Raw genomic sequence first — 17,798 nt, 5'->3', positions numbered from 1 at the left:
CTATCGATATCCCAGGGTAAGCGTAGCAGGACAGCAGTGCGTGGCAAGCCACACTGCCCTAATGCCAGCTGCTTCTGCTCCTAACAAGCTGCCTAGTGCATCTCGCTCGCTACAGGCACGCCAGACTCCAAGCACCGAGGGTACAAGGCTTTCTCCTACTCACTTGGGGCTTCCGTCAGGGACCATTTCGTCTTGAGTTCTCTGCAAACCTTTGGATCTCCAGCCCCCTCCTTGATCCAGTAGCATGGGTTGGGTGCTGGCACTGGAGCCGGTGACAAAACAATATAGAGCTCGCTTCAATCTTGTAATAAAAAAAAATGGCTAAAATAGAATAAGTCCAAGAGCAAAGCCTTGAGGAGCCAGAGTGTACAGGACTCACCCCTTTTACTCCCTGCTTTAGGCGGCACGGTGAAATACCAAGGCTAGATAGTACGACGGGTTCGGCTTCCAGCGACAAGGCAGAGCAGATTGGAGTGACAGGCTGTGCTGGGTGGGATAGCAAGCAGGCAGGTGGGCTGGCAAATGGGAGGGAAGGTGGAATGAAGCAGCGCCATCGAGACTCCGCCGGGACGGGAACGGCCGGAGCTGCTCACCTTCTCCCTCTACCTTTGTCCTCCTCCTCGTACCACCATGTACTTCCATGTGCCCTCCCGGGTTCCTGGTTCCCAATTCTCGGAATTCTGTAGTTTCTCTCTGTGGCGGGCTCCCTCTGCTCCTCGACTGCGGCACAGAACCGTGCTCCAGGGCCACAGCTGCTCCCTGCTTCCTGGTAGCTTCCTTGCGGCTCACTGGCCCAGCAGCCTAGAGGCCCTGCTGGCTCACTCCTTACTCCACACACCTCACCACTGCGATCTCCGCGGTCTGTGCACGCGCGTCACTACATCTCCACAATACTTCTTCCAAACCACTAACTGCTCAACTGTAGCTCAACCAAGAAGGGGAGTCCCAGGTGCCATTAAGCAGTGAGGAGGGTCGGAAGACGAGGATACAGCCCCCACAGGCCACTCACAGGCAGCAGGCACAGGAGTCACAGTGAGGCCCACTCAGAATGCCTGAAGAGGAGTCCCATGTCGCTGGAGCAGCTGGCAGGAGACTGTGCTTTGCAGGGAAGAGTGCTGGAGGACGGGGCTGCACAGAGCCTTAAGATCCTTTTGAAGAAGAACTAACAAGCCTTGGTAGCTGCAAGACTTGCAGTGCACAGGGGTACAGTCCGGCAAGGAGAGACGAGGGCTTACTGTCCTTCAAGCAGGAGAGAAGATCCATGCAGCCGGACGTTGTTGCCTACGGATACAGGGGAGTGACTCCTTCACTCCAAGGTGGATTCCTTCTTGCTTTTTGTGCACGCTGAAGACTCATCACCCTCAGAGGATGCACAGCCAGGGAAATGTTGCAGTTGCTGGAAGGAGCCAGAGAAACAATGTTGCAAAGTGGAGTCGTCACTGGTGTTGCAGATTGTCAGTTCCTGGAGGGTCCAGTTGCAGTCCCGGTGGACAGAAGAAGTAAATGATGCAGTTGAGTCCTACTGAAATCTTGCACTTTAAATCTGAAGACCCACCCTGGAGGGAGACCCTAAATAGCCCAGGAAAGGGGATTGATCACCCAGCAGGAAGACCACCTATCAGGAGGGGGCTGTGACATCACCTGCCTGACCTGGCCACTCAGATGCTGCCAGGGGCCTCTGCCCACCTTGGATTAAAGATGGCAGAATCAAGTGGCCATCTAGAAGAGCCCTGTACACCACCCCTGGGGTGGTGATGGACAGGGGAGTGGTCACTTTCAATTGTCCAGTTTCGCTCCAGAGCAGGGGGCGAACAGGGGTGCCTGGATGGGTGCAAACCGGTTTACCAAATTTGCCCTTCAAAGCATAACGGTGGCTTTGAAAGGCTGCCACTCCCAAGCCATGTAACTCCTATTTCCAAAGGGAGAGGGTGCTGCCTCTCTCTCCCAAAGGAAAACCTTTGTTCTGCCTTGCTCTGCTTGAGCAGGCTAAGCAGTCTGATGACAGAAGCCTGTCTGTGGGGTGGCAGCAGCATGGGCTGCCTGGAAAAAACAGAAAACTGGTAGGAGAAATACTGGTGTTCCTCTAAGGAGCCCCCAGAGTGCATGTAATCATACAACTAATACTGGCAACAGTATTGGGGTATGATTCCGACATGTTTGATACCAGGTTCGGAGTCATCATTATGTAGCCCAACATAGGTAGTGACCTATGTCCAGTACATGCGTAAAACGGCGTCCCTGCACTCACAAAGTCCAGGAAAATGGAGCTGGAGTTCGTGGGGGCACCTCTGCTCATGCAGGGGTGCCGTCACACACAGGTACCTGCACCCTGCCCTCTAGGGTAGGGGTGACTTACAGTGACCTGGTACAGTGACCTGAAGTGCACTTTTTCACACAGACTGTAATGGCAGGCCTGCTAACACATTTTACCTGGGCTCACATGGGTGGCATAATAGATGCTGCAACCCATGGGGAACCCCTGGTGCCCCAATGCCTTGGGTACGTGTGTACCATATACTAGGGATTTATATAGGGGCACCAGTATGCCAAATGTGGGGTGTGTGAAGCCCCAGCAACCAAATTTAGAGGGAGATAGCACAGTCACTGGGGTCCTGGTTAGCAGGATCCCAGTGAATACAGTCAAAACATACTGACATCAGGCGAAAAAAATGGAGGTAACCATGTCAAAAAGAGGGTACTTTTCTACAGGGGCATACAATGATATCTGGGAAATGAGGAACCCTTCTAGCAGTCCCTCCACTGCTGCATACCTCCCTTACATATACATTTTTGTGTGCAGTACTATAAGAGGCATCCCCGAGGCGACCCATATCAAGGGACCTCTAGCATGTCTCGAGTATGAGATCCCCACCACCGGACCCCTCCATCTCCTGCGCAACCCTACCAGATCAGGGGTCCAGTAATGTGTCTTCTGGAGAGAGGACATGTGCACATCAAAAAAGTTTCAGGTACTGGTAAATGTGATCCCGCTTAACATGGCTAGCCGCTAACATTCCAGGATAGGAGCTGATAGCGAGTTGGCCTTCCATAGTCACACTGCCCTCAACCCCCTTTCCGCCCCTCCCAGCCAGCGCCCGACACCTCATTGAAGGATACCAGACCAAACCATGCAAACACAAATAGTAACAAAATGTAATAACAACACCCCAACTTCCCTTCTCAAATCAACCCACCAATGGGTGGTCAACCAGCTGCACTGCAATGCAAAAAAAGAAAACATAGGGCCAGATGTATGACCATATGTTTTACTACTCACGATTTGCGACTCATTGAGTCGTAAAACCAAATGTACAACAGTGTCAATGACACTGTTTTCAATTCCCATTGGGGTCACAAATTACCTACCTCATCAATTTGCGACCCCATTGGGGATGGCCGCACTCACAGTGATGGTGGCCTGCTGGGGAAAGCAGACCACAATGTCTGTGTCTGTGTTTTAAATAAAGCTGTTATTTTTAATGCACCCTGCTTTCCTTAAAGGAAAACAGGATGCTTTTCAAAAAGAAAAATTAAAAATTTTCTTTTCATTTTTCCAGAGTAGACAGTGGTCTTTGGGACCACTGCCTGCTCTGAAAAAATATTTTTGCTTTCATTCAGAAAGGGAAAGGGGTCCTATTGGGAAATGGGTTAGAACCATTTTGAAATTGGTGTTAACTGCAATTGTTTTGCGACCTCATTCACAGTCACAAAACAATCATACATCCCTCTGCGAGTTGCAGTAAGGAAGGGACTCCCTCAGACGCCTCGTCCTAATTGTGAGCCTCAATCCCTATTTTGTGAGTTGGTAATTGTGTGCCGTCTTCCAAAATAGGGATGATATATCATAGCTGCCCATTTTGTGGTCACAGATGGCGATTTTTGCCTTTTGCGATCTCGAATAGGAATCGTACATCGGGCCCATATTCTTGTAACAGATATGAGAGTCAGAGCCAAAACAACTCTGGGAGGGTGGGGGGGGTGTGGGTTGGGGGGTAGGCCTCCCCTACAGCAATGCTGCATGGTGAAGGAGGCCTACGTGGCCAGTCCACTGCTCATTCTAGAGCCCCCAGTATTGACTCCCAGGTGAAATACGTATAATGTATCCACTGAGTATGACATTGTTTAGTAATGTGAGGACCTCATAGTGCCTGGCGTTCATCGCACAGCAGATTGGAAACAGATCATTAATATCAGCCCATCGACTGGCATAGGTGTAAGGTCTGGAATCCCATGCAGCAGGGGATCTGCCAGCTTGATCTCTGAGTCAAATGGGATTTGGGTGGGTCCAGCAGTCCATACTGGGTGGGGAGATGAGGGTTCACTGTGGCGCTCATCCATAGCAACTGCCTGGGCCCTTTCTCTAGCTGCTTGTTCTCATGGGGCTGTCTTTCTGTTTCTGTCCCCATTCATTCTCTCCTCCAGGAGACACCGTCATGCCCCTCTTCTCCAACCAGGCCTGTGCCTCCTCATGGAACGTAGAGAAAGTGGTGTTAATGCCTTGCGTTATCTTTAGTGTTGAGGGAAATTGCAAGGCGTATTTAATCTCCACAGCCCCTAATTGTCTCTTGACTTCCAGAAAGGATGCCCTGCTCCTTTGCACCTCTACAGTAGAATGAGGAAAAAAGGTCACACAGGAGTTTTCAACTCTTCAGGGCCTTTGCACCTGTAGTATATGATTCCCCCCCTCACCCCGCCATCCCTGTAGTTGAAGAGGCAGGCAACCACCGATCTTGGAAGTGCACCCAGAGCAGGCGACCTACCCAGGACCCTTTGGGAACCTTCTGTGGAGAAAAAGGTCGACATTTTAACCCCCTCAGAGCTGTTTGTGCTAACCAATCATCCAGGTAAAGCTCTCTGCTGGGGCCCTCAGCGTGTTCCAGCAGGCCCACAATCCTCACATTGCTGTGGCCTAGGCGGCCTTCCTGTTCCTCTCCCCATTTCTTGAGGTATTGCACGTCATTTTAGAGAACCTTGATGCAGGACCCCGTTCTGCAACCACCTGTCTAAGCGTTCCCAGTGTGGATTCACAGTCTTCCACTTGGTCCTTCAGCTTCTTGTGGTCCTCGCTCATGAGACCCAAATCAATTCCCAAGGCATCAATTGTTGGCTTTAGTGATGATTTAATGTTCAGAAGAGCCTTCAGGAGTTCATCAAATGTCCGAGAGTGGTCAACAAGTGTATGCTACAACATTGCAGCAGGTTGGTGCGGGCGCCGCTCTCCGAGTTGCTGACCCCCACATTTGCCATTGCTGCATTGGCCCTGTCCTGCTTGGGGTGAACCATGCATCAGTCACAGAGGCCAGTAAGGGTGAGCCATCAGTTTTGCTGTATGTAATAACGTGAGGGGGGTAACCCCACAGTTCACGGTATCCCGGCAGGGGTAATAGAAGAAGGGCCTCCTCTCCGCCGCTTCCCATACAGGGACCCACGCAGGCGGAGAGTGGAGGTCTAGACGGCGGCCACCCATGAGGCCACCTCCGAAGTTCAGCCAAGAAAGTATAACAACCACCGAGGAGGCTACTTCAACTTATAACGTTCGCCCCAATCTGATGGATCCCAGCAGGCCTCCCAAGGAAAGCAACGAGGGCAGTGCTGCAGGCTCTCAACTTGAGTTCAATTGGGGGGCTCCTAGGGCCTTCCACGGTACCACCTGACCCAGATGGGGAAGGGGTATGCTCTTCACAGGCCACTGTAGTTCAGTCAGGGGCCAAACAAAGGGGAGGTTAATCCCATCCCTACACCCCTCACAGTCACAGTTCTGTCTCTGGGGCCCGTGTTCATTGATGCTGTAGGTCAGTGGGGCCCAAATGGCCCTGAGGGTCACAGGGAGGTGTTGGGGGCTCCGATGATAACTGCAGACTTCCAGGAAGCCCACAGGCTTACCAACATGGCTCACAGCTATGGGATCAAGGCCAGACTCCATTCCAAGCTTGTGGGAGGGGAGGCCATCCACTTCAAGGGCTCCCTGCACCACTTGCAGACCACCACTGCTAGGCAGCAGGGAACTCAGGGCTGCACCGCTGAGCGAGTCCCTCATCCGCTACACAGAGGAGATCCAGCCCAGGAGATGGTCGTGTCCACCCTCAATGATGATGATTGCAGTCAGGTCCCGCATTACCTACTGACCAATCTCTTGCAGGCTGTTCGAAAGAAAAATGGTGTATGCGTGGCAAGATCTCAATAGGATGGCAGGCGATGGACTGGGCTCATGGGATTTATTTTAACTCAGCCTCCATCTAGGCCATGCCCCCGTCCAGCATCACTCCTTTAATGATACTGCAATTGTACCTGTTCGTTAACATGGGTAAAGACAAAACGAGTGGACGCTCATAAAGCAATAAAAATTGATCTCTACGCAACATCAGGAGCTGCTAAACAGCACAAAACAACATGGCAAAGGTGTGTAGGAAAGTGCCCCTTTTGGCATGGTTAACCCCTCTCTTTTTGCCTGATATTGATTCTAACCTGACTGAGTGTTTGCTGGGATCCTGCTAACCAGGCCCCAGCACCAGTGTTCTTTCCCTAAACTTTACCATTGTTTCCACAATTGACACACCCCTGACACACATCTAAGTCCCTTTTAAAAAGTACCAGTGGTACCAAAGGCTCTGTGGCCAGGGAGGGTCCTTAAGGACTGCAGCATGTATTGTGCCACCCTAAGGGACCCCTCACCAAACACATGCACACTGCCATTGCAGATTGTGTGTGTTGGTGGGGAGAAAAAGTTAAAGTCGACATGGCATCCCTCCCAGGGTACTATTGCCCCAAACCACTGCTTGTGGCATAGGTAAGTCACCCCTCTAGCATGCCTTTCAGCCCTAAGGCAGGGTGCAGTATACCACAGGTGAGGGCATAGCTGCATGTGCAATATGCCCCTACAGTGTGTAAGTCCATTCTTAGACATTGTAAGTGCAGTGTGGCCATATTATGTACATGGGCTGGGAGTTTGTCAGTACGAACTCCACACCTCCATGATGGCCTCACTGATGACTGGGAAGTTTGGCATTAAACTTCTCAGCACAATACCCCCATACTGATGTCAGTTTTGGATATATTGTAAAATTCACACAGAGGAAATCTTAGAAATGCCCCCTGTTTGTTAGCCAAACTGCTAGTGCAGGACTGACCAGTCTGTGCCAGCCTACCACTTTCAGACAAGTTTCTGACCCCATGAGATGAGAACTTTTGTGCTCTCTGTGGTCAGGAACAAAGCCTGCTCTGGGTGGCGGTGATTCACACCACCCCCCTGAGTAACTATAACACTTGGTGGTGAGCCTCAAAGGCTCAGACGTCCTGTTACAGTGCCCTTGGGCACTACAGCTATTGGAGATGCCCACCCCCAGGACCAAGCCCCGCCTTTGGTGGCAGATCCAGCGGGAAAATTAGGAAAAACAAGGAGTGACCACTGCAGCCAGGGTCACCCCTAAGGTGTCCAGAGCTGAAGTGACTTCCTCCTTGCAAAATCCTCCATCTTGTTTTGGAGGAGAGGGACCAATAGGGATAGGAATGTGCCCTCCTCCCCAAAGGGAGTGGGCACAGGAAGGGTGTAGCCACCCTCAGGGACACTAGTCATTGGCTGTTGCCTTCTGACCCCAGTAACTCCCCTAAATCTAGTATTTAGGAGCACCCCTGAACTTTGCTCTTCAGATTCCTGGTGACCTCAAGAAAGAAGGAGGACTGAAGAGCTGACCCAGCAGTGAAGAGTCTGGATGACAGCTGACTTAGCCCCGGCCCTACCGGCCTGTCTGCATCTTCAAGACTCCTGCTACAAAAAGGCAATGCATCCTTCAGGACCAGCAACCTCTACAAATTTCTAGAGGACTGTTTGCCCAGCAGAGGACCAAGAACTCCTGAGGACAGCAGCCCTGTCCAGAAGAAACCCTCCAAAAGGACTCCAGAACCACCCCAGATCAGTGAGCCCCGTCAACTCTGCACCCAATGCCCACGGCCCGTGCCCATCTGGCCCACTGTACCGGAGAAGGTTCCCAGGTGATTCCGACCTCTGATCCTGGCCAACACGACAATGTCTGCAGCCTAAATCCAGAGGACCCCCTGACTGCGACCGGATCCAACGTAGATTCCTGGTGCCCAAAGATACCCCTGCACCTGCAGATCTCTGTCCTTGGGGAATCCGACCAACAGTCCAGCACCGTACAGCGGGCACCTCTCCCAATTGTTCAGCCTTTTATTTTTTTGCAACCAAGTCCCTGACCCAACCTGCAGCATCTTTGTGACCCCCGGACTTCCGCAATTTGAAAGCATTGAGTGCTCAACGCTGTGTTTGTAACCTGCACCCAGCCGCCCCTGTGCCACTGAGGGTCGGTGTTAGGTGCTGACCTGTGGCAACCCCGGTGCTGACCTAAACCCCCCACGCCTGTGTCCTCAAAGTACTCGTCTGCAACCTGTTTTCTTCCAGGTGCCCTTAGTCTTCATAGGATTATATTGAAAACCCAACACCAACTTTGACCTCTGCAACCGGCCGATACTGTGTTGCTGGTGGTGCACGTTTGGGGTCAACTTGAACTTTGACCTGTGGACATCCTAACCCCGAAGACTGGGATTGTAAGTCGAGTATTTACCTGTAAACTGTGCTAATACAATTCCCCCCTAGGACTGCATTGGTTCCTATGAGTAATTGCACTGTCAACTTGTAAAATTGAAAAGTGTTACTCGTAAACTGCTTTATCTGCGAAACCTAAACAAAGTACATTTGATACATATATATGATACTTACAGCTATGCTCACCACCAACAAAGACCTTCTGGTTCTGATGTTAAAGTAACAAAATATATTTCTGCTATATAAAAATATTGGCCTGGAGTTAATCATTGAGTGTGTGCCTCATTTATTGACTGTGTGTGTAAAACAAATGCTTTGCACTACCCTCTGATAAGCCTAACTGCTCGACCACACTACCACAAAAGGGAACATTAGTATTATCAACTTTAGCCTCTGCTAAGCATCTATAGGCCCCCTGAACTCTGTGCGCAGTATACCTCATTTTGATATAATATATACAGAGCAAGCTTCCTACAAAAAGGACAACAGACCAGTGCTTAATTTGTAAATAAAAACGTGCCGGTGCCCAAAGCCCTCCTCTTAAACACGCAGCTGCTGCAATTAAATGTGGGAACACGGAATACTGAGGTGGCGTAATCCTGAAGCCATCTCTGACCTCTTCAATCCATTTAAAGCCACTCCCTGCCCCTTCAGCTCACTCTAGCAGCTTTCTACTTTCTCCCTTTGTGACGCTTTTCCTTTTTTCCCTTCTTCCATCTTTCCCATATGTGTCTTTTGCTCGCATCAAATGCTTGAGACAGAAGAATAAGCCCTGGCCCTCAAAAATAAGTGCCGGTGCTCAGCACTGGAAACAGCAAGCATAAATTAAGCACTGCAACAGACCAATCCTAAAGAGCCCTCCCAGCCAGGTGTCCTAGAAGCGATTCGGCATGCATGAAATACACTCCCACAAAAGTTGTTCAACTTTCGCAGCAGAGACTTTATATTGAAATGCGTCTGACAACATGGTGCTCTTCCATATTATACTATTCCAGAAATGACGTAAGTCATTTTAAGGAAGTAAACAAAAAACAGCAAAAATGAACTTAATAAAGGAATGACAGTGGCAACTGCAAGGTCTTCTATGTCCTACTAAAGAGTCATCATATTCCATTGTAATGACGATAATGATGGCCATAGTTGTACCCTTTCAACATAACAACTTCCAAGTCCCCGATGCCAAATATGTTGTAGTTTATAGATTACTGGAAGAAGATTAGATATGTGTAATCTCTATATATGCACCAAATGTAGAGGGTGTGCAGTTCTTTCCTGACATGCTGCAGATGACCGTTTCTCACTTAGACAACTACCTCAAATGCGCAAGAGATTTGAAAAATGAGATAGATGCTCTAATAGATCGACACCCATACAATATTACCACTAAAGAAGATTGTTGGTTATTTTGAGGTAGGCCACGACAGGAGCTGGAATATTTGGCATATGGCGAAATAGTGATAAATGATTGTTACGCATATAGAGTGTTTGCCCACATGGCATCTATAGACCAAGGCACTGCAAGATCCCGCCTGTGCCCTGGAGGTCCACAGCCCAACTTTTTTTTTTTTTTTAATTGATCCATTTTATTGTTTCAGTCATTGAGGTCCACAGCCCTACTTTTCCGAAAACTGGAACACTGTTACATAAAGAGCAATGAAAATGGAATGGTGAAATGTAGTTACCAAAGGGAGAGCTTGCAGACGATCTGCAACTCCACAAAGAGTTTAGACTAGACAGTTTCTAACCACAAGAACACTATAGACAGAGTAGAAAAGGTATTTGCGACCTTTCCAGAGGTGACCCAAAAGTTTGTAGATAAGTGCAAACAGGGGAGAAGATTAACAGGCGCATATGGAGACACACTTTACCCCCTTGTCCTTCCCCCCACATACACACTAGCAGACCCACAAAGTATTGTACTGTGAATGGGACCAGTCAAGCAAGCCACCTGCCTGGCTCCCCTGAAGAGCACAATCTCACACCCTGATGACAGTACTAAGAAGAGACAATGGTGCTCTCATTTATAAACAAACTGACATTACTGGTACTGATAATTTTCGATGGCTCCCTGATGACCCTGTATGCACAGACTGGACCACTGCATGTTTTGGAGATTTGGGGTATTAAAGCAGCTTTTTGCATTTCAAATAAAGGCACTGACCTTCTGTCTGTATATGTCAGAAAATAGTCATGCCATGGTGGCTAATATTCCTCTTTACTGTTGTCAGTATTTCAACTTTCTAACATAAGAAACAGATTTGTATAGTTTACAGTTGTCCATATTCAATTTACTATCACACAATACTGATCATTCGGTCACAGAAATCTTTGTTGAGAGTTAGGGCAGTTCTTTGCATTTCACATAGAGGTACTGACCATCTCTCAGTAGATGTCTCAAAATAGTCTTTGTGCGGCATGATTTCTTCCCATCCCCAAATAGTAATGATGATAAGTGTTGCCAATGTTTTTTTGATGAATCATAACTAAACTTTCTTTCATTATTTGCGTGTCTAGGTTACGGAAGCAGGACAAACTGGTGGTTCCTCTGAAGTCAACATTGCAACAAAAACTAGTTGAAACTCCGTGTGATGCTGCCCGTGGTGAAAAAGGAAAGACATGTCAAAAGCGAAAACAAAACATCACCAAAAACTCAAAATCCTTCAGGGGCAAGAGTTTCGGGAAAGAACGTAGTGCCCCCAAGACAATGCTTGTTACCCTCAGGGCTTCTGTACAGGATGACGAAGAAGAAGATGATGAAGCTGATGCAGACATTGATTATGAAGAGGCGAATGATGTGCTGCCACCTGAAGAAATTAACAGAGCCCCTGTGTTTGTACCTAAAGGTCTCAGATCTCCAAACCCTGTCCCAGTAAATGTTGAGGAAACTATGGAAGAGGTACGCAATTTATTCATTGTGATTTCTTTCCATTTTCTTTTCAGTAAGTCTGTTATAAATCTATTTTGTATAGTTCATATATTTTCATGTATTGCACATTGCTTTACCATTAAAATAGTGCAGAAAAAGTGATGCTCTTTTTTTTTTTTCTCTGTGTAGTTTGACATGTCAATTAATGTTTCCGATTCACATTGTTTCACTGATGTCGACCATCCTCCATCAAACACAAATGTCATTAAAGAAGGGAACGGTGTATTTACAATTGAGAATCTCGGCACACTGCAAAATGTAGGTATATGTAAGTAGTATTTCCCTGGTAATGTTTTTTGAATGATAAACTTCTAATAATTTATTTTCATGTACCTTAGAAAGAAACTAGAGTCAATGCTGGTTTGATTTCTGTTAGTGGTGTTGGGGGGGAGAGACGGGGCTACAGTTCTGTGCCTATGATTTTGAATGTCTTTTCACTTGCTTGGAAGTCAAAATGATTCAATATGTAAAACATTGGGTAAAAGTTGCTTCTATGGCAAAAAATGAAAGTTTGATATGTGTGGTGCTAGGCAAAAAACTCCTATATTAAGTTACTCAAGTATGAGATAAAAAGAGCTGAAATTATCCAATGTGAGTTTTAAGACCACTTTTAACCACTTTTAGAAACAGTTTTCCTAAGTTAGTTAATAACTATATGTATGTGTCATGTAAGCTGATAGTGAGGTTTTAAAATAATAAAGTAAATGATTACCTGACTTCTTTTTTTGAGGTTTTGATGTTTCTGGATTTGAAACATCCTCATAGGCTTTAACTGTATGAAGGCTTCAGTTATTGTAGAGAACATCTTTGATGGAAACTGATCTTACTGAACAAGCTCATCTAGTCTCAGATGAATTTAATTATTTTTAAACCACAGCAAAAGGTTTCCTGGCACTACAGCGGACAGGGTAACAAAAGAAACAACAACAACGAAAAATAGAGGATAACAGAATAAAAAGGTTTTCAAAGCACATCTAATGGCTAAATGATTATCAGAGGCCCTAATCCTGATGAGGAGAGAACTGTGGAGATTAGACTCCAGATAGTGAAAGGAGCATCTGTCAGAGCATGCATTCCTCATGCTTTGCATATTGAGCAAGAGTTGGTGTGCTTCGCAAAGGAGGTGATTAGAAGTAAGGGAAAAAAGGATTTTTAATTCAGATCTTATTGTCCGTAGAAGACTCTATGTAGAATGTTAAGAGAATTAAGCTGCATGTGTTGCTCAACTAGGAACTAACGAAGGGAACATCATGTTTCTGTAATTAATGGAGTTTGCAATTGCAGTTTGGTTAATAGATACCCTGGAAGCCTTACAATCAGACTCTTAGTATTGTCCAGATACCAATACTGCTTTCTTCAGACAGGAAAGAATCTTCTCATATTGCTCAGTGGAAGAAAGCATGCAGAGCTGATATAATTAGCCTGAGTTGTTAAAGGCAAGTCAGAATTGATAGTGACTCCTCATAGTTTGACTTTACATCTGACGGAGGGAGGGGATCCTTGCTGCACCAGACATTGTATTTTGTCTCACCTAGTAGGGTTGTCACCCTGAAGCAGGAGTTCTTTATTGCCGAAAGTTAGTTTTTAGACGTTGGTATTAATCCAGTGTTGCACGGCGAGCAGTCCATCCTTTAATCTCAAACCACATTTTGGGGCAAACTGATGTCATCTGATGATGAGCTAAGTTTTATTGGCACATAAAAGTACTTTCCATCCAAAAGATTTCATCAGTTATAAAAAGACGTGCATATATGTTGACTTGTTGAGGTGCTAGAGAGGGTCCCTGAGAGAGCTTAGAGTGGATAGCTGCCTGGTTGCAAGTGTAAGAACCAAAAGGTAGCAACTGAGCTCTACTGGATTGAAAGGATTTGACCCACACAAGGACCTTGTAGTCCAATCTAAGCCATACTGTTGATCAGTATGGAGTGATCAGCAAATTCAAATGCAGTTACGACGTCTAACAGGATTAAGGCTATGCTGTAACTCTCATGTGGAATCAGCTTATTTCTTTCATAGTAAGGAGGAGGGCAAATTTGGTGCTGCATCTTGGGCTAATAGTCCAGCTGTCATTGGTCCAGAATGTTGGCACCTCAGTTTGTAGGGTCACCTGATTTGAGATTATTTTTTTTATCAGAGGGGAAACTATCTTTTGAATGATGCCTGTGACAAGCTGCAATTAAGCAATTTTGTAACATGGCCACATATGTTTTGAGCTAACTTAGGAAAGACTGCCCAGGATCCAAACGGAAGCCTTAGCTATATGCTCTAAAGTTTAATTAGAATTTAGAGGTTGAAAGCCTGAATGATTGCACAAGATGGTATTTCTCTTTTTTCTAGAGTTGTCACAGAAGCCATTTTCCTCCTCTTAAATGGAGTGAGATTGCCTCTTTTCGTTCATAGGATTTCCCTCTCTCTGGTATAACTCATCCTTTCCTCACCCACGTTGCTGGCTGTCACCAAGCACATGCGACCTTCTGTTGAAGCTTTCATTATTGCAATTCCATATTCACACTTTAAGTTCAAACTGCTGTGACATAGGACTCTGCTCTGGTGGGCGAGTTTTAAAAAGATAAATAAAAAATAAACAGTGGAATATGCACTTCGCAAAGATTGACTGAAGTACTCAAATTGTGAAAACAATACTGCACTTTTTGTTGGCCATCCACCTGTATCCCCAAAATATTATAGATTCTGGATCTTTATGCCCACTAAGTTGTAGATCATTTTGACACTTTTGACAGGGAATTCACTTTTGATGGTTGTGGACAATCCTAGATTCCCCACACAACTTCCTCCTGTGACCTATTTGGTGTGAGTACATGCTCTGCCCTAGGAGGAGAGAAGGCACTCCTGAACACATGTTCTGCACAAGGTCTAGCTGCCAGAGGATGTTTCTATCCCAGTACTTCTCTGCTATCACTACAGCAATCTTAATGATTGGAAGGTGGGTGGGGCAGCTCCTAAAGAGCCAATTAAAGATTTGCAGATGACACCTATGCTGACTGAGCGGGTAACCCCGACAATGGGATGGAGCTCTGCAGAGCGTGAGCCCCAACCTGCATCAGTACATCAGCCACAACCCCAGAGCTGCTATGCTAGGTCTGTCAGGTAAATGGCTAGCACCGGTGTGCAACTAAGGCAAATCACGTTTTTTCTCCCCGAGTGGAACTTGTAATCACTTAGAACTTAAAATTAGGTAGGACAGTCAAACACCAGCACAGTCTACTTACCTGCCTGAATAATATGCAAACCTCGGTACACTGTACCTGCCTAGAAACCACAAGATATTGCAGCTCAGCTTGCCTGGAAAAGGCGAGACCACAGAGGAGAAACATCTGGGCCATGGCACTACAGAACTGCATATTCGGATCTTCACTGCTGAGCCTGTATTGCCTTTGACCTACACCAAACTGTTATGGTGCTTTATCAAATCTCTGCAGTACCAAAGAGCAGGCGAAGCTATTCACTTCATATTCTGGACGAGGCTTTCCTGATTCCAGAACCATATGAATTTTCTTCATAGTCCTTACAGTTCTGGAGATATACTTTTAGTGGAGGTTTGACCCTAATCTTAAAGTACAATTTCCTCTGGGAGCAGGTGAAGCCTGGAGTCCATTGGAATCCCTAAACCGTCTGGGTACTTTACCAATAACAGTTTCTTACATAACTGGTGATTTTCGAGATATTTGATAGCTTTGGTTACCTGGGACTTCATAATGGGTGCACTCACATCTACCCCTTTGCAAATACTAAATACCAGGTGTATCTAACTGACATTAAAAATATTTTTACTGTGTTGCTGACATTGATAATTGGATTCCCGGTCACCATTGACTTGGGCACATACTCTAAAAGTGATCTGAACTGCAACATTTGCTATATTAACTAGGACCAATCACGTAGATGCTCTAAAAAATAATTGGTACCGTATCTTGGCTTATGAAGGTGCTAATACCTACTAGATTTTATTTTACATCACATTTCTAACTGCTCTTGTCTTTACTAAAGCATATTGTCCAGGTGTCTGGAATGAAAAACTATTAACTCAGATAAGCCAAACCATTGAAAGAAAATGGAGCCACAGAAAAACAGACCTACTAATAAAACGAAGGGTTTTTATCACTTAACAAAATTGACTGTAATTTTCTCCCTGTGAAGCAGAAAGTCTTGAGAAGGCTATCCGTAAGCTTAGACCATAGTATTCCGAAGGCTCTGCCTACCCTAGCACACCACTTACAGCATGGGACATACAGAGAAGCCTTCAACCTGAAAGCAGAATCCTGGCTGAAGAGTTAGCAATCGCTTGGCTGGACAGAGAGAGCTGCCCTGATTTCTAAAAGGCACATTAAAACAAGCACAGTATTTTGAAGGCAACCCTTTGCTTTACCGAGATGGCATCTATCCACTTTTTTCACAGGGTGGAACCTGTCTGCCCTGCCAAGAGGTTGGTCCCCACTAAAATATGCTAAACATGTCCTGGTGTAATTTTTAGACACCTGGACACATTCAGCACCGCCTGCACTTTGTCTGCTTTCCTTACAAGCAGCAACATTCAGGCAGGGAGGGGGATAATCAGATTCCAGCTGGGCCCAAAACAAAGGCCAAAGTTAAGGGGCAATTAGGCATCATTTGTTGGAGAATACTGGGTGGGAATTATGGGAGCCTCAGTGCAATTTAGGGAAAGCAAAGGCACACATCTTAAAACTTCTTATGTACTTTGACTTTGTTCACTCACTCTACAGGGAGTGCAGAATTATTAGGCAAGTTGTATTTTTGAGGATTAATTTTATTATTGAACAACAACCATGTTCTCAATGAACCCAAAAAACTCATTAATATCAAAGCTGAATATTTTTGGAAGTAGTTTTTAGTTTGTTTTTAGTTTTAGCTATGTTAGGGGGATATCTGTGTGTGCAGGTGACTATTACTGTGCATAATTATTAGGCAACTTAACAAAAAAAAATATATACCCATTTCAATTATTTATTATTACCAGTGAAACCAATATAACATCTCAACATTCACAAATATACATTTCTGACATTCAAAAACAAAACAAAAACAAATCAGTGACCAATATAGCCACCTTTCTTTGCAAGGACACTCAAAAGCCTGCCATCCATGGATTCTGTCAGTGTTTTGATCTGTTCACCATCAACATTGCGTGCAGCAGCAACCACAGCCTCCCAGACACTGTTCAGAGAGGTGTACTGTTTTCCCTCCTTGTAAATCTCACATTTGATGATGGACCACAGGTTCTCAATGGGGTTCAGATCAGGTGAACAAGGAGGCCATGTCATTAGATTTCCTTCTTTTATACCCTTTCTTGCCAGCCACGCTGTGGAGTACTTGGACGTGTGTGATGGAGCATTGTCCTGCATGAAAATCATGTTTTTCTTGAAGGATGCAGACTTCTTCCTGTACCACTGCTTGAAGAAGGTGTCTTCCAGGAACTGGCAGTAGGACTGGGAGTTGAGCTTGACTCCATCCTCAACCCGAAAAGGCCCCACAAGCTCATCTTTGATGATACCAGCCCAAACCAGTACTCCACCTCCACCTTGCTGGCGTCTGAGTCGGACTGGAGCTCTCTGCCCTTTACCAATCCAGCCACGGGCCCATCCATCTGGCCCATCAAGACTCACTCTCATTTCATCAGTCCATAAAACCTTAGAAAAATCAGTCTTGAGATATTTCTTGGCCCAGTCTTGACGTTTCATCTTGTGTGTCTTGTTCAGTGGTGGTCGTCTTTCAGCCTTTCTTACCTTGGCCATGTCTCTGAGTATTGCACACCTTGTGCTTTTGGGCACTCCAGTGATGTTGCAGCTCTGAAATATGGCCAAACTGGTGGCAAGTGGCATCGTGCCAGCTGCACGCTTGACTTTTCTCAGTTCATGGGCAGTTATTTTGCGCCTTGGTTTTTCCACACGCTTCTTGCGACCCTGTTGACTATTTTGAATGAAACGCTTGATTGTTAAATGATCACGCTTCAGAAGCTTTGCAATTTTAAGAGTGCTGCATCCCTCTGCAAGATATCTCACTATTTTTGACTTTTCTGAGCCTGTCAAGTCCTTCTTTTGACCCATTTTGCCAAAGGAAAGGAAGTTGCCTAATAATTATGCACACCTGATATAGGGTGTTGATGTCATTAGACCACACCCCTTCTCATTACAGAGATGCACATCACCTAATATGCTTAATTGGTAGTAGGCTTTCGAGCCTATACAGCTTGGAGTAAGACAACATGCATAAAGAGGATGATGTGGTCAAAATACTCATTTGCCTAATAATTCTGCACTCCCTGTATATAAGACA

At 46.0% G+C, this 17,798-nt stretch overlaps 1 protein-coding gene across 2 annotated transcripts in view; it reads left to right on the top strand.

Annotated features, from left to right (window-relative positions):
• Positions 1–17,798, top strand: part of BDP1 (BDP1 general transcription factor IIIB subunit) — a 1,097,554-nt gene that overhangs the window by 720,378 nt on the left and 359,378 nt on the right. For both annotated transcript variants that reach the window (XM_069224223.1, XM_069224213.1), the window contains exons 30-31: positions 11,075–11,456; positions 11,616–11,744. In XM_069224223.1, the coding sequence (XP_069080324.1) occupies positions 11,075–11,456; positions 11,616–11,744 (511 nt within the window). The remainder of the gene's footprint in view (positions 1–11,074; positions 11,457–11,615; positions 11,745–17,798) is intronic.

Source organism: Pleurodeles waltl, chromosome 1_1 (assembly GCF_031143425.1).
Source record: "Pleurodeles waltl isolate 20211129_DDA chromosome 1_1, aPleWal1.hap1.20221129, whole genome shotgun sequence".
Taxonomy (NCBI): domain Eukaryota; kingdom Metazoa; phylum Chordata; class Amphibia; order Caudata; family Salamandridae; genus Pleurodeles; species Pleurodeles waltl.
The sequence above is the reverse complement of the archived record's forward strand: the minus strand, read 5'-3'. Positions and strand labels throughout refer to the sequence as shown.